The 20327-nt window shown below is 37.0% G+C and overlaps 1 protein-coding gene across 2 annotated transcripts in view; it reads left to right on the top strand.

Moving 5' to 3' along the window:
• The window catches only part of ENPP1 (ectonucleotide pyrophosphatase/phosphodiesterase 1), an 86635-nt gene that overhangs the window by 39216 nt on the left and 27092 nt on the right, over positions 1-20327 (top strand). Inside the window, exons 2-11 of one of the 2 annotated variants that reach the window (XM_021670842.2) lie at positions 2969-3041; positions 4981-5097; positions 6115-6240; positions 7133-7193; positions 10262-10359; positions 12701-12780; positions 13976-14095; positions 15478-15587; positions 18023-18088; positions 18386-18458. In XM_021670842.2, coding sequence (XP_021526517.2) covers positions 2969-3041; positions 4981-5097; positions 6115-6240; positions 7133-7193; positions 10262-10359; positions 12701-12780; positions 13976-14095; positions 15478-15587; positions 18023-18088; positions 18386-18458 — 924 coding nt within the window. The other variant, XM_064360678.1, reaches the window with a different exon arrangement.

The raw sequence follows: 20327 nt of genomic DNA, 5'->3' as shown, positions 1-20327 counted from the left end.
TTATGTGATAATGAGAAGAAGGTAAGTACTGTTTGGACTATTCTAGATAAGTTTAACAGATAAATACAATTTCAATTCTTCATGTTTAAAAAGTTTTAAATTATAATACACAAAATATAGATGTTTTACTTTCTTATACATTTATAATTGACAGTAAAGCAGTTTTTTGTTTTGTTTTGTTTTTTGAGCATCTTGCTCTGTCGCCCAGGCTGGAGTGTAGTGGCCCGATCTCTGCTCACTGCGACCTCTGTCTCCTCCGTCAGCCTCCCGAGCAGCTGGGATTATAGGCGGATGCCACCATGCTGGGCTAATTTTTTGTATTTTTAGTAGAGATGGGGTTTTACCATGTTGACCAGGCTGGTCTCAAACTTCTGGCCTCAAGTGATACACCCTGTTCAGCCTCCCAAAGTGCTGGGATTACAGGCATGAGCCAACTTGCCTGGTGTTTTTGGTGGATATTTTTAGACATTATCTTTTCATAGAGTTGTGTTGTAGCAGGAGCATCCTCAAGAAACAGACCTCTCGAACACCTAACTGGGAAGGATGGGTGATTTATTCGGCAGGGAGCAAGGTGGCATAGTTGCCTAACAGCCAAGTTCGTTTAACAGAGGAACCCTCTGCCTTTATATAGGCTTATAACTCTAGATATTACATGTGAAAGGGTCTTGGGTTTACAGTTTTAGAAATTGCATGTGAAAGGGTCTTGGTCTTACAGCTCTAGAATTTACATGTGAAAGGATCTTGGGCTTAGGAGTAGGCTTGGGGTATAGTGACTTAGGTGGGGGTCTGAGCCTGTGTAAGTAAACAATGCCTTCCGGACAGATTCCTCCACACCATGCCTGCCACCTATAGGAGGGTGATTAGGGTGGTGCCCAGTCTGCCAGCCTTTACTTCTATTGAAATCCAGTGTGGAAGTCAAGCGGGCGATGGTCTTAGATGCTTAAGGGTGATTAAGGGTGTCCTCCCTCAGTGTCAGTTTATACTACCATCAGAGGTTTAGGAAAATCCATACTGTTCTCCTCTGATACCTTGTTCTGCTTATTTGCCCATGTTAACTTACTTGTTCAAGCTCTTCCTCTGATACCTCCTTGTTTCTTGTTTAATGAACAAAAACACGTTTCTGTATCCTTAAAAAAAGGCTAACCTTTTGCTCTCTTTGCAAAAATGCTTGCTTTCCTTTCCTTTATCCATTTTACTTTGAAGTAAGTTAGACCTGCTGTCTCACTTTTCTTATCATTCACTTCCTCTTAAGTCTCTGCAGTCACTTGACAGTAGGCACCTTGAGAGCAGACAGCATGTTTCCAGTATGTTGTTGGTGCTTGATATTCTTCATTTGGTGGAATGAATTCATAAAAGCCTTCACCCATCATCCACTTAGTCCTATTCACCCATTCCTCCTGTCTCAAAAGCCTCCACCCACCATCCACTTGGTCCTATTCACCCATTCCTCCCGTCTCTATGATCTCTTCAACTTACCTTTCCAGAAATGCTACAACAGCTTTCCATACTTCCACCCTTCATCCATTTCCCTTTGCATTTTCTTGGTTCTAGCTAGGATAGGCTGCTCGTTATTCGTCTGCCACCTTCCACATGCCTGCCTTCTTGGGACCCTTCTTTATGCTGCGCTTTCTCCTAGAAGCTTGCTGTGTTTGTCCTCTCTTTCCTTCTTCCAATTCTGCCTGGCAACATCATTTTCCCCCCATTCAGAGCTATGCTAAGGGCTTGCTTCAGGAAGTGCTTTGTGATTTCCCTCTCCTCAGCCACCCCAACCTTTCTCCTTCTTTAAACAACTGTAGAACTTTGCAGCTGGTTTGTAGGGTCTACCAAATATGGGCCACTGATGCTGCTGTTTTTAACTTCTCTGACCCAAATACAAACTCCTTGAGCTAGCTCTTATTTTTTCCTTCAGTGTGTAACAGTCTTTGCACATCATTGATACTCGATTAATATTTTATTGAAGTGCCTTGTAATCTGACATTCCAGGGAGCTTTCAAGGAAACTTATCCCACTAAAAAAAACTGAGGAATGTTTTGTGGGTTATTCCACTCCTTTGTCTTCTAACTCATAGAAGTTCTGGCATGGTTCTTAGGGGTTGTAGCATGTGTCCACTTATTTTAAAGTGTCAAAGGCCAGAAGAGGGAGAATGAGAAAGTGGCAAAGTGTTAGCACTGGAAAGATGTTTAGAGATCATGTAGTCCAACCCTTAAATTATGTAGATGAACAAACTGGTGTCTGGAAAGCTTAAGTGTCCTGCCTGAAATCACACAACTAGTTTGTTGAACACTTGGTCTGGGAGGTTGTCAGGTCTTGTTTCCACAGGTGCCATGGTATATGTGAAGATGTTATGTTTGGGTTTGTGTAGAACTGTTAAAAGAGGCATATAATAATAGTCTCATATATTGCCTTTAATGGATTAATAAATAGGAAATTCAGACTCTAAATAGGATTTTCTCTCTCTTTCCCTTAATTATAATTTTTCTGACTAATTTATTTATACTAACTGGGAGAGTTTCTAATTACGTTAACATTGGATGGTTTAGAATGGTTGGTTGACATTTGAGAAAACTTCTTATTGAAGTATAAAATATTTTCAAGAATGTATACAAATCACAAGTGTATAATTGGAATTTTCAAAAAGTGAACACATCTACATGACTAACACCCAGACTGGAAAAAAGAACAGCACCAACAAGTTTAGAAACATTTAAAGCAATAAAACATTTAGAGAAATAGAAGGATTTTGAAACTATATAAGGCCAGGCATAGTGGCTCTTGCCTATAATCCCAGCACTTTGGGAGGCTGAGTCAGGAAGATCATTTGATGCTAGGAGTTCAAGGTTACAGTGAACTATGATTGCGCCACTGTACCCTAGCCTGGGCAACAGAGTAAGACTCTATCTCTAAAAATATAAAATAAATAAAATATTAAAAAAAATAAACCATATGATTTTCTCTTTTCTCCCTACAGGTATTGTCAGTATGTGTGTTAACAACAATACTTGGTTGTATATTTGGGCTGAAACCAAGCTGTGCCAAAGAAGGTAATTAATCGTGTGTGTGTGTGTGTGTATGTGAGTGAGTGTGTGTGTGCACAGCCTCATTAAGAATGTGATTGAGGCAAACTTTATCTCCTGTTCCTATGGGTACTCCATAGATACTGTAAATTCAATGCTGGTTTGAACCTTCTTCTGGAAGCTTTTGTATTAGCCATATAAAATTCTACCTACAAAACTTATGAACCATTATCACAAAACAAGGAGGAGGGGCTATGACCAACCAACAAACAAGCATCTTGAAATAATAAAAAAAATTAAGAATGAATAAGCAGACATGGCCGGGTGTTCGGATGCTGTGGCCCTGGAGCCCTCGCTCCCTGACTTCCTTCAGGGACTTGGAGGACATTCTTTACCCTTCTTTTCCCCTAACGATTGATGGTCATCCTAGAGAATTCAGTTTTGAAAATTGAACAGATTCTTCTGTTTGGCTATTCTGTGATTGTAATATTAATTATTTAAAAAATTTTAGTGGTTATTAAGCTATCATGTACTGTTGAAAGGTAGTAATTTTATGTATTCAATCAGTAAACTATTCAGAACACATGTATCTAAGTTTAACCAAAGTAAAAAGTTACAGACTTTAGTGTTTACATATGTCATCTTTTAGCATGAAGTGATTCAATTCCAAGTTGACACAAACAAATGAAGGATTGAAAAATAGCAATTTTAATCCAAGCCCAACAAAGCATGCATTATGTTTTTAAAAATTATTAGGTACATATTAATGAGCTGCAAATAATAGCTATTATTCTAATAGCCTTCCTTGACCCCCACTCTAGATCAGGAAAGTTCGTATTTCTGACACTAGAAATTATTATTGTTACTGCATCTTCTTAAAATTGCCTGATTTCCCAGTATCAAGTGAGAGTTAAATTCCATGCCAGTGTCTTTTTGGGTCAGAACACTATTCAAGTCAAGAACTAAGATTATTTCTTTTTTGCTGTTGTTAGATGTCCATTATTTTCCATGTGTTCCATTTTTTCTTCTTTTTCTCACTGTCTTGGTTTTCTAGGACTTCACTGAAACCTGGCTTATTCAAGGTATCTAGTAATGAACTTCAACAGTAAAATTGTTGTTTGTCATGAAAAGTATTTTCCTCCCATATCTGCCATTTATTCATTTAGCTATATGACGTGCACCTGGCTGGGTATTAGGGCTACAGTATGCAGAGCAAAAGCCAGATGTGGTCTTTGTTTGCTGTATAACTGGGATAGTAACCAAATAAGCTAGTTGCAAGTAGAATTAAGTGATTGAGGGGAAGGACCAGGTTTTATATAAGCTTTAAAAAATGTAAATCAGGCCTAACTGGGGAGTTAGGAAAGCTTTTTAGAGGGAGCCAGGCTGAATCTGAAGGTGAAACGGGTGTTTTAGGTCAGGGAGGGAAGAGCAGTGCCAAGGAAAATGTTCTGGCAAACCCATTGCTTCTTTACACCAAGATTGAGAGTGAGGCAGGCTAGGTCATATGTCCCTTTCTAAAATATTTGTAATCACTTCTAAAAAAATTCTTTTCTCACATTTTGAAATTTTAGGGAACCCCGTGCCTGCTTAAGCTAACTTTTTCATAGGATAAAATATTCAGAACAAGTCTTTATTCTGACTTTATCATACCATAGATATTTAAGTCTTATAAGACCCAGTAAGGTTTATAATAATAATAATAATAATAATAATAATAAAATGATCTTTCTTTCCTACATCAGGAGATAAAAATCACAAACTGGGTACAAACAGAAAGGTTGCTTTCTGTTTGTATCGCTTTTTGTGTGTATTTGTGAAAAGATTTTTGGGTCCCTTTGTTACCCCATCTGTATTTTCTAAAGCGATATTTGAACCTAATGTACACCTAATTTAGTTGTATTAGTTGATGTTTGTTTTGAATTATATAATGATTAGAAACATGTAACTTACTGTTCAATATTTTCAGTTAAAAGTTGCAAAGGTCGCTGTTTTGAGAGAACATTTGGGAACTGTCGCTGTGATGCTGCCTGTGTTGAGCTTGGAAACTGCTGTTTAGATTACCAGGAGATGTGTATAGAACCAGGTATGGATGTGCAGGGAAAAAATGGAGTTATGGTCATTAGAAAAAGATCAAGAAAAGTTCTATGTCTTGCAGGTATGTGATTTTTTTTTTCAGTTTAGCATACGTACGAATTTTGACATTAGCTTTTATATTTTCTTTCAACAGTTCCTTGAGAGAAAAATTTATAGAATTTCTTTGTTAAACATTTTATAGATTGCAAAACTTTGCTTGTTTTTAATGTATGCTGTAAGCCTTTGTAGTCTAATTTGCACTTAAATTCTAAAAGGCTGCTTGAATATAGAAATATTTTCATTATGGTTCTCTGACAGCAAGAGATCTTATATGACCATCTATACTTTTAAAAATACAACTATCAGAATTTGAGAATTTTCTCAGTTAGATTTGGACTTCTCTGTATATGACATGGAACAATATTTAAATGAGACAGAGATTTATTTATTTTTCATTAGTTTTTATTTTTTAAAGACAAGGACTTGTTCTGTCACCCAGGCTGGAGAGCAGTTGCTCAATCATGGCTCATTGCAACCTTGAACTCCTGGGCTCAAGAGATCCTCCTGCCTCAGCCTCCCAAGTAGCTGAAACTACAGGCTCGCACCATTGCGCCCAACTAATTTTAAAAATTTTTGTAGAGATGAGGTCTCACTACCTTGCTGAGGTTGATCTCAAACTCCTGGCCTCAAGCAATCCTCTTACCGTGGCCTGAGAGTTAGACCTAGGTTAAATTTTAGCAGGTGGAAGAAGCCAAGTCTACATATGAATTGTATAATGATAAGCTGTGTCTAAATTTGAAAATGACAAAATTCTGGAGTTTTAATGAAATAATAGTAATTGTTTCCTACATGTTTTACCCCATTAGTTCAGAGTGGCCCTGGTAGTGGCAGATTCTGTGAGTGATTAAGAGCTGTGAAATTGTTCATTGTTGCTCATGGATCATACTCAGGAGGACAGCAGTTCTGTGTTCACTTTGGACATGTTGAATTTTAGACATGAAACACATTTTGCTGTTGTTTTTTCTAGAACATATATGGACTTGCAACAAATTCAGGTGTGGTGAGAAAAGGTTGACCAGAAGCCTCTGTGCCTGTTCGGATGACTGCAAGGACCAGGGGGACTGCTGCATCAACTACAGTTCTGTGTGTCAAGGTCAGGTGCTCATTGGGTTCTGCAGCAGCCTGGCATCTTCCAGCATCTTAGCTGGGTTTTACATAGGCGTTATCTTTTATATTAGGAGTCATGGTTATTAGCCAACTATATTAGCTGAAAAAAATACTTTTAAAACTTTTTATTAAAGAAACTTTTAAATATATACATGGGGACAGAGAGTATGTAATGAACATTGTACCCATCACCCAGCTTAATAATTATTATGGACACATGGCCAATCTTATTTTATCTATAACCATTCATTCTCCTGCCTTATGTTATTTTGATAATAACAGCATACTTAAGGCTGTATTTGTGGAAAGATCACTCTTACAGTCCTGGCCGACTTTTATGTCCCAGCTTCCCTCCTAGTAAATGGGGACACTGTCTGCTGTGCATTTAGAGAGTCAATGTGAAATTATTTAGAAAGATTCAAGGGCATTTTGTAAGGTGATGCTATTATGATGCTTGTCCAGGTATTATTATTATTTTTTTCAAATTTCTTGACAGAACCTGACTCTATATGAGAAGGAACTAAGACATTAAAATACCAAGGATTTTGATGAGTGGATAGAAGGAGAGGGTTGTAAATTTTGGCTGAAAATAATAAGAACTTGAAATTGAAAACGATACCTTTAAGTTCTCACAAATACAGTAGTGTGTTTTAGTCTTATAATTATGCATCCATTTTTAATTCCTGATATCAAGTAACTCTTTGAAACAGAATAATTCTCTTCATTGATTATACACATCTAGAGTCATGTCCCATGTTATCTATTGATCTGTTCAGGTACTTTGTTTTTGGAATCTGTCTTAATGTGTCTCACAAGCATCATAATTATTATTATGTGAAATGTGTTCAATTCATTTTATTTTCTTGAAAATATTCTAGGTGAGAAAAGTTGGGTAGAAGAACCATGTGAGAACATTAATGAGCCACAGTGCCCAGCAGGGTAAGATTATATTCTGAGATATTAATTGCTTCTTTTTTAGGAGTACAGTATCATTTTTTTCTCCTTCCAAATTAAGATGATAAAAATAATAAAATCACTGGTTTATTACACATTACAGGTTGAGTATCCTTTATCTAAAATATGTGGTATGAGAACTGTTTTGGATTTTGGATATTTTTGGATTTTGGGATATTTGCGTTATGCCAGTTTGAGCATCTCAAATCTGAAAATCCCAAATGCTCCAGTGAGCATTTCCTTTAAACATCATGTCAATGTTCAAGAGTTTTGGATTTGGAAGCATTTGAGATTTCACAGATATTCAGATTTGGGATGCCCAACCTGTATTTTTAGCCTGATCTTGTATTTGGCAGTGGTGGTACAGAGATGATTATGGAGTTATCCCTATTCTGGAGTTTATAGAAAAGAGAGGCCATGAATAGTTAGTCCTTAGTACTGATGAATGCTAGATAGAAATATTTGCATTTTTCTTTGTAGGAAGGAAGGATCTTTACTTTCATTTGGAGTTTTGAGAGCTGCTAAACTTGTAGAAAATTTTGCTTTTTCTTTTCTTTTCTTTTCTTTTTTTTTGTATTTTGGTCCATTTATACATTTCCGGGATAGATAACCTGTTTGTGAGAGATGATACATTTTTTAAAATAATTCATTTTTTTGTCCTTCAAATATTTTGTACAGGGTCTTCCATATATGACACCATCAAAAAGAGTGTGTGTGGAATTAAAGGGTGAAGATTTTGTAAAGGTGTTAGGTGTATTTATCCTTGTTCCATTTGAGGTCTACCATCTCATAAATTTGAATTATTCATCTTCAGAAATAATTTTTTTTTTTTTTTTTTTTTTGAGACAGAGTTTCGCTCTTATTACCCAGGCTGGAGTGCAATGGCGCGATCTCGGCTCACCGCAACCTCCGCCTCTGGGTTCAGGCAATTCTCCTGCCTCAGCCTCCTGAGTAGCTAGGATTACAGGCATGCGCCACCATGCCCAGCTAATTTTTTGTATTTTTAGTAGAGATGGGGTTTCAACCATGTTGACCAGTATGGTCTGGATCTCTTGACCTCGTGATCCACCCGCCTCGGCCTCCCAAAGTGCTGGGATTACAGGCGTGAGCCACCGCGCCCGGCCCCCAGAAATAAATTTTTACCTCTTTAAAATGATAGTTTTTCCAGACTAGTAAAATTTTTAAAGCTGTATTTTAGTTCATTTTGTTCATGTATATGTCTTCTTTTTTTTCTTTTGGAAGGAAGAGTACTTTTTGAATTAAATAAACAGTAGCAACAGCAGCAAAAACTAAGCCTTAACCAAATAATTTCATCATAAGAGTCTTTTTTTGAGGAAAACTTTTCATATACCCTAAACTGTCTTTTAAGACCAAGGAGGGCATGTGAAACTTAGTGAATTTTGACTCTTTTTCTTCTAAATATTGCTCATTATTTTTCATTTGTAATGCTGAATCTTTTAGTGGAAAACATAACCCTTTCTTTACAAGAAGATTGTACGGACACTTATTATTACACTAGAAAATTTACCAGTATGTTTACCTGATGGCCCTCTAAACTGCTTTAATGATTTCTGTTGATTGAATAAAACTAGTTTTATATAGTTTTATATGGAACATCAAGACTATATACACTGATTCTAGAGAGTCTCTTGGTAGAGCTATGTTACAGATAGTAGCTAGTGAAAACTATAAAAATTTTCTCCTTGTGGGGTTGCTTTTGTGTTTTTGAATGCGGGTAAGGTGGGAGGAGGCAGGGTTAAAAAGGCAAGGTTAGGTATTTGCTGTCACATTTTAAATTTGCTGAGTAAACTTTCAGTGGGAAGTTTTTTCACAGTTATCCAGTGTTATATAAGTTCTCTACCACCTACCACATATTATTAGATGCTGCAAAATTTCTGAGCCATGGCTGTGTTGGGGTAGCCAGGTAGCCGTTGTCCGTAGCTATTCTCCACACTTGATCTTAGCCAAAAGGCCGAGAAGCGATGTCCATAGCTATTCTCATTTGCCAAGTATATTAGCATCCTATGTGGTTTTTGGCCTCCTCTTTGGATTTCCACATTACACGTTAACTCTTTGTAGATGTATGTATGCATTGTTGAATCCTCATTGTTTGATCATTCCCAGCTTGGAATCATTTCTTTGTTGTTTATATATTTAAATGTAGTATCTCTCAAACTTTCGTATTAAGTATTTATATCTTTTAAATAAATGTTTTAAGCCTAAAAATACAGTATATAGACTGGGTGTGGTGGCTCACACCTGTCATCCTAACACTTCGGGAGACTGAGGTGGGAAGATTGCTTGAGCCTAGGAGTTTGAGATCAGCCTGGGCAACATAGTGAGACCTCATCTCTACAAAAAAAAATTAAAAAATTAGCCAGGCTGGTGCATGTTTGTAGTCCCAGCTACTTAGGAGGCTGAGGCAGGAGGATTACTTGAGCCCAGGAGGTTGAGGCTGCAGTGAGCTGTGATGGCACCACTGCATTGCAGCCTGAGCAACAGAATGAGACCCTGTCTCAAAAGTAAAATAAAAATAAACTGCTAAAATAAATTAAATAATAAAATAGTGTATAATGTATAGAGACCATATCAGAAAGTGATGGTTCAGGAAAAAATACTTATGGAAATAAATATTTCCATAATATATTTGTCTAAAATATAATGTAGAAAATGTTGTTTTTTTAATTTGTCCATTTTCCTGCAAATTGGGAAAATACTATTATATTTTAGTAGCAATTGTTTTAGTAGCAATTTTTGGGAACAGCAGGAACCATGAATGATGTTCTTTGTATGATGCATCAAAATGAAATGAATGCTTAAAATACACTATTTGATGATATATATGTATTATGAAATTATAGAGCTTGTATATAAATGTAAATGCATGTGAAATATCCTTTATAAGTATGCTTGCCAAGCTTTAGTTTTCTTTAGATCACACAGACCTTAATGGAAAATCTTCACTGGACCTCTGCCCAGAAGGGAATACATCTTCACTGGATATGTCTTCTCTTTGCTTTTTAAACACTTTTTTTTTCTTTTTTATTGCCCAGGTTTGAAACACCTCCTACCCTTTTATTTTCTTTGGATGGATTCAGGGCAGAATATTTACACACTTGGGGTGGACTTCTTCCTGTTATTAGCAAACTAAGTGAGTAACTTCAGAGTTTACTGCTGGAATATCACAATTTCAGTGAGATAGACTAGGTAGGCAGTCTTTCTTGGAAAAGTACTGGCAGAACCTAACTGTTTCACTGGTGATGAGGCACTTAACCTAATAGTGTGATTACTCTGAAGCTGCCCTTCAAATACTTCTAAGTTAATACGGTTTCTTAGAATTTTAACCTTTGGCCACTTTTATATGTACTTATTCTTTCTCAGAATTTTGAATTCCTTGTGAAAAAGTCCCTTATTTATTTATTTATTTTACAGTTGTTATTATTATTATTATTATTATTATTATTTTTTGAGACGGAGTTTCGCTCTTGTTACCCAGGCTGAAGTGCAATGGCGCGATCTTGGTTCACTGCAACCTCCGCCTCCTGGGTTCAGGCAATTCTCCTGCCTCAGCCTCCTGAGTAGCTGGGATTACAGGCATGTGCCACCGTGCTCAGCTAATTTTTTGTATTTTTAGTAGAGATGGGGTTTCACCATGTTGGCCAGGATGGTCTCAATCTCTTGACCTCATGATCCACCCTCCTCGGACTCCCAAAGTGCTGGGATTACAGGCATGAGCCACTGCACCCGGCTATTATTATTATTTATGTGCAATCTTGGCTCACTGCAACTGCTGCCTCTCAGGTTCAAGCTATTCTTGTGCCTCAGCCTCCCAAGTAACTGGGATTAAAGGCATGTGACACCATACCCGGCTAATTTTGGTGTTTTTAGTAGAGACAGGGTTTTGCCATGTTGCCTAGGCTGGTCTCAAACTCCTGGGCTCAAGCAATCTGCCCCACTTGGCCTCCCAAAGTGCTGGGATTACAGGTGTGAGCCACCATGCCTTGCCTTATTTTATAAATATTTTATTTCAAAAATAGAATTTCAAAAACTAAAGGTTATTTCTGAGATGTTACCAGTTCAGACATAGAATATTTGTCAGTTATCCTGTATTCTCCTTTGGATTGAATTGGACTCTTCCAATTTTTTTTAATCCCAATCAAGCTTTAATTAAATGGTTTTTCTGTAAATTTCCTATGAAATAGAATGGTCTTTTCTTAATATTGATGCCAGAGTTTTAAATCACGTTAACAACCTTTAAGCAACTACAGTGTAATACCGGACTAAAATGGAAGTAAGTAAATACAGTTACTTTAGTTTTTTCTGGAATTCTAAAATATTATTTAACAGATTTGAGTATGTGAGGTGCTTTAAACATTAAGATCACTCTCTGTAAATTCATATGTATATCATTATGCTTGTCTTACGAAGTGACAAAATAATTTTGGGAGAGTTTTAAAAGTTTTTAGTTTTTAATTTCTACATGGAAGAAGATAGTTTTTTTTTTTTCTTTTTCTAAATATTTTGTATAAAAAGGCTTTAACTTTGCATGGTCAAAACTGTGTTCTTCCCAGCAGGCCCATGGCCTTTGAAGTGTAAATACAGCCCTTTGCTACCATTATCAGGAGAGCTTGTCTCCATGGTGCCAAATGTGGCATCCTGACTTTAGAGTTAAGGAGCTGAGGGTACCTGTATATGAAGTTTAAAATAATAAACAATGAGCCCAAGCCCTAGCTTTGAAGAATTAGGTCATGTATCCTGTAATTAATTCTGAACTGCTAGAAGGCAGTGAGATATATAGACATATGCCAATCTGAGGGACATTTTTAGGCAATGGAGTTTTGAACACTGGAATCGTTAGTTATGTGTTCCCTCCTCAATAGTAGAGGCAGGAGAAAAAGAAAAAGAATAAGGTACCAGAAGTAGATCAGCAGGGGATCAGGAATAATCGGACTTCTGGGCTTTCTTGGACTTGAAGCCACAAGATGCCTTTTGTCTTTAAAGCAGCTGAGTTTGTCCAAGGTTAGCTGGTTCTAGGTCTATGGCCTGGGATACTGTCTTCCCAGCTACTCCTTCACCCTTGTTTTAATTTATAGACTTAGCTACTAGTTCAGTTTTCTTTTTCTAGCTCTTAGAATTTAGGTATTTGACCACTAAGTAGTATCAAAGAACTTGCATCATTTTATTACAACTTACATGCATCATTTTATTATAACTTGTTCATCTTGAATGAAGTAATGTTATGGGTAAGTATGGGATCATTATTTAATTGGCTTCATTATTTTAATGTTTTTCTGAGAAATGAGGTCATCTTTAACATTGAATTGTATCCACAGTGTTGCTTTATAATTCATCCTGAATTTTTATCTGATTAAAATCCCTCCTGGGCTAATTTTTTATTTTACATGGTTTAGACTGCTGTGGTACCACCACTAAATGAGGTAAGCCAGTTGTCGTATGTGTCTAATAACAATGTTTATTTTTTTCCCTTCTAGAAAAGTGTGGAACATATACTAAAAACATGAGACCAGTATATCCAACAAAAACGTTTCCCAATCACTACAGCATTGTCACCGTAAGCTCTGCATTTCAACTTTGATCTCTTTGCAGAAGTGAGATGGAATTGTAACATTTTTTGAGGGGATAGATTTAAGATCAAAGAAAAACAGCTTATTTTCCAATATGTGGTTAAGCAAAGAAACCGAGGTTCTGATCTTTGCTCTGCCATGAACTAGCTGAAAGTGGCTGTGGAAAGGTCACTTTACCTGCTGGGTCTCCATTTTCTCATCTGTGAAAAGAGATGACTCAAGACCTCAAGAAATGATTTCCTGGTTTCCTTTCAGTGTTAAGATTTTCTGATTCTTGTATCTTAGTTTTGTGGCTTATTTTATTTGAGCCAAAAAACTGTCCCAAACTCCTGTGTTCACAACTTGTCTTTCCAATCATCTTGATGGTGAATTTAAGCAAGCCATTTTGCCTGACTCCAAAAAGGATTACAGTACTGTTTTTGTTTCAAAGTTTCCAGATTTAATTTGAGTCAAGTAAAACAGTAGAACTCATTAAGGTTTAGAATTGAAGCCAGAAAATTAGTATGTTAGCTTATATTGATACAAGCTACTCTGGGACCCCGCCAAAAAAGGAATTTGTTCTGCAGAAATGCTTTACTCAGTAATTTAAAAAAACAGCAGTATTGTTTTCAAAATTTGAGAGGCTGCAGATTTTTTTTGTTTGTTTTGTTTTTGTTTTTGTTTTTGAGACAGAGTATCACTCTGTTGCCAGGCTGGAGTACAGTGGCACGATCTTGGCTCACTGCAACCTCTGCCTCCTGGGTTCATGCATTTCTCCTGCTTCAGCCTCCCAGGTAGCTGGGACTATTGTATTTTTAGTAGAGACAGGGTTTCACCTTGTTGGCCAGGATAGTCTTGATCTCTTGACCTCATGATCTGCCCACTTCGGCCTCCCAAAGTGCTGGGATTACAGGCATGAGCCACCACGCCCAGCCGAGGCTGCCTTTTTTATGTAGATCTTTATCCTTAGTATTACTGACTTATTTTCTCCTATTACATAGTTTAAATCACAAATACAACGTAAAATCTTAAGTCGTTGATTGTGTTTTGACATTACCCTATTGTTTTGTTTTTCTTTCCTTAGACTTACTATAATTCCATGTGGCTTCAGTTATCAGTTTCTCTTGGATGATTTTTTTCTGTGACTTTATTTAATGTTAAATAAACTCACAACTTGCATAAAATCTGTTTTATCTTTTTTAGGGATTGTATCCAGAATCTCATGGCATAATTGACAATAAAATGTATGATCCCAAAATGAATGCTTCCTTTTCACTTAAAAGTAAAGAGAAATTTAATCCTGAGTGGTACAAAGGAGAACCAGTGAGTTCTTTATCTACTAAAATAGTTTATTATTCTCCTCTTTTCCAATCAGAGTAAAATAACCAGATTCTGTGGAGCTTTTAATAACCTATTTCATTTAGTGTATCTTTGGCCATTCTTTTGTAAATGGAGATGAATGCTGATAATCCTAAACATAACTTATATAATTGTGTAAAAGGAGAGTAGTTTATTTCACAGGTGAATTTGGGTTGTGCTGGGCCATTTGTCTTTTCTGATCAATTCTTCTACCAGAAGCAGATAGCAGTAATATGGGGAGATTACTGTAAAAATCTCCCCATATTACTGCTATCTGCTTCTGGTAGAAGAAAAACCAGAATCTACACAAAACTATACTGTTTTTGTAGTTTTGATCTACACAAAACTACACTGTTTTTGAAAGCCTTGGTTTTATTTCCATGTGCTAATTTAGGAGGTCTTTTCTAATTGTGATTTAACTGTGTTCTCCTTTTTTTACTTTTTAAAATTGTCACAATAATTATATACATTCTATTTAAATAATCATAATATTCCTCTTAGAAGGACAAAGAGCATGATAGTTAGTTTGCAGGTTATTAATTTAAATTTTAGCTCTGACATTTAAGGCTGTGTGTCTTTGGACAAATCATTCTGTCTCTGTCTCCGTTTTATCATATCCATACTGTAGATAATACTGTTTACTACTTTGTAGGATTATTGTGAGGATTATGTGAATTAATAATGTAGCATACTTGTAGGAATACTATTTAGAGCCATGATTGGAAATAATAAGTGCTTAATAAATGTTAGTCACAGCTGGATGTGGTGGCGTATGCCTGTAATCCTAGCACTTTGGGATGGTGAGAAGGGTAGATCACCTGAGGTTGGGAGTTCGACACCAGCCTGACCAACAAGGAAAAACGCCATCTCTATTAAAAATACAAAATTAGCCGGGTGTGGTGGCACATGCCTGTAATCCCAGGTATTCAGGAGGCTGAGGCAGAAGAATTGCTTGAAATTTGAAGGGGGTGGTTGCAGTGAGCCGAGATGGTGCCATTGCACTCCAGCCTGGACAACAAGAACAAAACTCCATCTCAAAAAAAACAAGTTAGTTATATACACAGAGCTCTCAGCAAATTAAAGACATGTATATTCGTGAATTTTTTCTTTCAAGAGAAATCTGTTATTTAGGGTTCTAGCTCCAAAAGTTACAGTAGTTAATCTCTGACTATTTAATATCTTGTTGCTGCTTAAGAGTCATATGACATGGTTCTTGTGATCTAAGTGCTGAAGCTCGTTGACCTTGCACTATAGACAAGGAATGCGTTGGTATTGCACGAACAGATATTTTCCTAAGAGAGGAATGTTTGCATGATTTCTTAATTTTCCTTCATTATCTGTTCCAGATTTGGCTCACTGCTAAGTATCAAGGCCTCAAGTCTGGCACATTTTTCTGGCCAGGATCAGATGTGGAAATTAATGGAATTTTCCCAGATATCTATAAAATGTATAATGGGTATGTAAAATGAACTTTTTCTAGAATCTGTAACATAGAACATCTTATTCTTATGTAATCGCCTTTTTGTTGAATCCTAAGCTTTAGCATTTGAGTGATATGATGGCTGAAAAATGAGAACTGAAGAACTCTTTCTCCAAGAGTTTAGATGGATGGTAAATGGACAGTGAAACTAGACAAGTGTTTTCTAGAGCCTTTCTAGAAACACTGATAATGTGTTTAGTTCAGATCTCTGGGCAGGTATGAAAAATGAGATCGTGATGAAGGTAGCTATCTGGGAGTGGAGGTACTGCACAACTTAACTCTAGAAAGAGAAAGAACTGTAACTGCCCAAGAGGTTCACTTTGTATACTTCCTAGACAGAGTGGATTTATCAAGAGAGGAGAATTGCGTTGGAAAAAATGTAATTCATGCAGGGCCAGCTATGTGGGAAACCAGCGTTTTAATATTACTCAAATCAGCCTCCCCGAGCATTTTGGGATCCAAGGTTTTAAGGATAATTTGGCAGATAGGAGTTTGGAAGGTGGTGAATGCTGATGGGTCAGGTTGGAGATGGAATCATAGGGGGTCAGTGAGTTTTTCTTGCTGTCTTCTGTTTCTGGGTGGGATTGCAGAACTGGTTGAGCCAGATTACCAGTCTGGGTGGTGTCAGCTGGTGCATGGACTGCAGGGTCTGCAAAATATCTCAGGCACTAATCTTAGGTTTTACACTAGTAATGTTATTCTCAAGAGCAATTTGGGGAAGTTCAGACTCTTACAGCTGGAGGCTGCATGTCCTCTAAACCATACTTTCTGATCTCGTAGCTTTGTTAGTCCCATTAAGGTGGACCGGTCCCCAGCCAAGAAGGGGATTTTTTTGAGGGGTAGGGGGAAGAGCTATTACCAATTTTGTGTCAGAGTTAAACTATGAACTAAATTCCTTCCAAAGGTTAGTTCAGCCTACGCCCAGGAATGAACAAGGACAGCATAAAGGTTAGAAGTATGATGGAATCGGTTAGGTGTGATCTCTTTCACTGTCATAATTTCCTCAGTTATAATTTTTGTAAAGGTGTTTTCAGAACCAAGAGAAGGAAAAGATGAGTGTATTAAAGAGGACACAGGTGGGAATGATTTTCTACTATTTAGCATCTATTGTGTTTGGAAATATTATTTAAAAGAAGATATTAATGATACCTCTGGATTTCCATTTCTAAATTAATAAATATGCTTTCTAATGTAAGAAACTGATTAGAATAACCTCTTTGTGATATTTGAAATCCATGATGCATTGAGAAAAAGCAAAAACTTTTTAATGGAAGAATCTCTTTGGCCAATTTGAGCAAGATTACCAAAATAATTTTATTTATTTTAAAATTATAAAATCTCTATCACAAAATCAATACAACAAAGTGTTTAGAAGGGTGAACAGAAAATATCTTAAATCCCAGACAAAAAATGCAAGCAATTTTCCTTGTGATCTTATGCTAGTTTGGGTTCTTATGGTTTCCATGAGCACTGTGCAATGCTTCTTCTCCACCTTCTTATTTGCCACTGTTTTTACTCCATGGACAGTAATTAAGAGTTTATGGGCCAGGTGTGGTGGCTCAAGTAATCCCAGCACTTTGGGAGGCTGAGGCAGGCAGTTCGCCTGAGGTCAGGAGTTTGAGACCAGACTAGGCAACGTGGTGAAACCCCATCTCTACTAAAATACAAAAAAAAATTAGCTGGGCGTGGTGATGCACACCCTTAGTCCCAGATACTCAGGAGGCTGAGTCAGGGTTATCACTCGAACTGGGGGGTGGAGGTTGCAGTGAGCCAAGATCCACCACTGCACTGCAGCCTGGTGACAGAGTGAGACTCCGTCTCAAAATAAAACAAAACAAAGAGTTTATGCACTAGGCATGGGGGATTCAAAGATTAATAGAATATGGTCTCTGACTTTCTAAGGTTTAGTAAAGTACACAACTAATTGTACTTGCGGTGGGGCAAGAACTCTGATTGGAAGTGTGTAAACAAAGCCTATGTCCAGAGGAAGGCATAATCAATTTTGCTCAGGAAATATTGCCTTGAGAACTGCTATCAGATCCTTAGGTGCCTACTCCCCAGCTGTGCTGTCATCAGTGAGTGAGTTCTTCGTGATACATGCTTTGCAAAATATATTAACATGTGAGTTATTCATGTGGTAAGCAGTGACTGTTATCAGGTCCATGAATATATCCTCAAGTAGAGGATAGCAAGCAAAGTTTTATATCCAATTGCAACCTTTTTTTCTGTGTAAAACCTAACTTTCATTCCTTCATTGGGAAAATAAATTTTCAAATAAAACCCTTAATTGATTTCAAACACAATAGATGCTAAATAGCACTTAGTAGGTCTTGATGACATTTTCAGTGAAAAAAATCTGTATTTTAAACGATTGTCAGACATCTTTCCTTTTTGTTTATTCTTAATTTTAGTTCAATACCATTTGAAGAAAGGATTTTAGCTGTTCTTCAGTGGCTACAGCTTCCTAAAGATGAAAGGTATGTAGGCAACTAATTTCTATCGTAAATACTTTTTTGTTTTGTAGAAATGTAGTATTTCTATTTTAAAATAGACTGCAACAAAACTTAGCTATTTGCTATGATGTTTTATATCGACATAAATTCTTTAGTGAATGACCACACCACATTTTGAAGAATTTCAAAGCTGTAAATTATTTCTCAGAACTGTTACCCCAGTGTTATAAAATTTAATCCCTATCAATTAATGAATTATTTTTTCCATTCTGTTTTTCAATGTGTTCATAAAATATTACATTTTGATACTGTTTGATTTAGACCACACTTTTACACTCTGTATTTAGAAGAACCAGATTCTTCAGGTCATTCATATGGACCAGTCAGCAGTGAAGTAAGTACATTTTTATCAGTAATTACTTCATTAAACCCAGTCATCAAACTGAACCTCACTTTGAAGGAGGCTGCTAGGCTATTTTGTAAAAGTCTGTGATTTCTGGAAAAAGCGAGTATTATGCACAATATTACTAAATAAAAGGATGCACTTTAAACAAAATAAGAGTTGGGAGAATTGTTTAGCTTATGTTTTCCGCAGTGCTAAATTGAACTGATAATAAATTCACTTCCATGTTTTCAATTTGAAAGCCTTTATCCACTCCATGGCCTTTTACCTTGGCCTAAATACCAAGTGCTTTTTGAGAATGTTGTAAACAGCTAAACATCCAATATGAAAATATAGGGTAATAAGTCAAAGAGCAGAGGAAGCCTTCTATGAACTCTCTTCCTTAGAAGATATGTCTTTTGCCACCTGAGACCTTGCTTACAACAGAGGTCCCATAGAAGGATGGGAGATTTTGTCAAAAGTATAGAGTTATTTGAATCTTTATTTTTATTGAGTATTTCCTAGGAAACTAGAGATAGGAAAGAGCTCATGGACCAACACTTCCAGTTTAACATCTTGTTTCACCAGACACCCTTTCAGGAACTTAGCCAGCTCCTGGCTATGTTTTTAATCTGTGTAGCACTTTAAAACAGCAAATACTGCTTTCAGTTTTTATGTGGCCATATTATTTTTGTTACCATTTTAATGGCAAAAAAATGCAGTTACTTTTGCACCAACCTAATATTTTGGAACACAGGAAGCATTAGAACAGAAAATGATTTGAAGGCCCAGCATGGTGGCTCATGCCTGTAATCCTAGCACTTTGGGAGGTCGAGGCAGATGGATCACCTGAGGACAGGAGTTCAAGGCCAGCCTGGCCAACATGGCAAAACCCTGTCTCTATTAAAAGTACAAAAAAATTAGCCGGGCATGGTGGTGTGTGCCTGTAACCCCAGCTACTCAGGAGGCTGAGGCAAGAGAGTCTCTTGAACCCAGCAGGGGGAGGTTGCAGTGAGCCGAGATCACACTACTGCACTCCAGCCTGGGTGACAGTAAAAATTTTTCAGTAAAAAAAAGAAAAAAAAAAATGATTCGAGCATATATATTTTGTCTGTTACCTAAGATATGAAAAGAAGTGAAAAGTAAAGATCTTGACTATTTTTGGTCATGATAAAAGTGAAAAGAGGTATTGCCAGCATCCCTCCTGTCAGAACCTTACGTAGTTATCTTGTGCCCCATGTGTATTCCAAGGGGTAATACACTATTTTAAAAAACGCTCTTTCTTAATTTCTAGGGCTTCACTTCCAAATTCCTATCAGTTCTCCTGCCCAGATAGCCCAAGCTGGATAGTTGGTGAGCCTTAAGGACTCTTCAGCTTAGAGTTCGGACTAAAGCCTGGCCTGACATGTCTATCGTGATCCTGGTTTTTGAGGGTATTGTTTTCCTAATTGAACAACAGCAGAGGAAGGAAGGAAGGCAAAAAAGCGTCCTTATTTTTCTTAGTTGAATTTACAACAGCTGCCTAAACCATCATCCCTTCATTTCCCTTTCCCTAGGTCTGCCCTAGATTTTTGCCCCTCTTAAAAAGTAGCTATCACCTTGGATAAAAGAGTGAAGAGAGAAGGAAGCTCTCACCTAGGTCTGTTTTTACCCTTTGTATTCTTTCCATCAGAATCCATCTCCAGCAGCTCCACTGTAGTTAGTGACTCCATTGTGCCTTCCTTTCATTCTGTACTTCAACTTAGCAGAAATGCTCCTGCTTAGAGGGAGAATAAGGAAGATGCACGCCAGCGACTTGGACATGTCAAAATTGGTCAAAGGGAAAAGTTTCTTGTAGCTGTTGTCTTGGTTTGAACAATTAGCTACATGTAGTGTGATTTT

The sequence above is a fragment of the Aotus nancymaae genome, unplaced genomic scaffold, assembly GCF_030222135.1.
Source record: "Aotus nancymaae isolate 86718 unplaced genomic scaffold, 86718_ANA_hifiasm-v0.15.2.pri h1tg000040l, whole genome shotgun sequence".
NCBI classification, from domain to species: domain Eukaryota; kingdom Metazoa; phylum Chordata; class Mammalia; order Primates; family Aotidae; genus Aotus; species Aotus nancymaae.
Note: the sequence above shows the minus strand (reverse complement) of the source record. Positions and strands in the feature narration are given on the sequence as shown.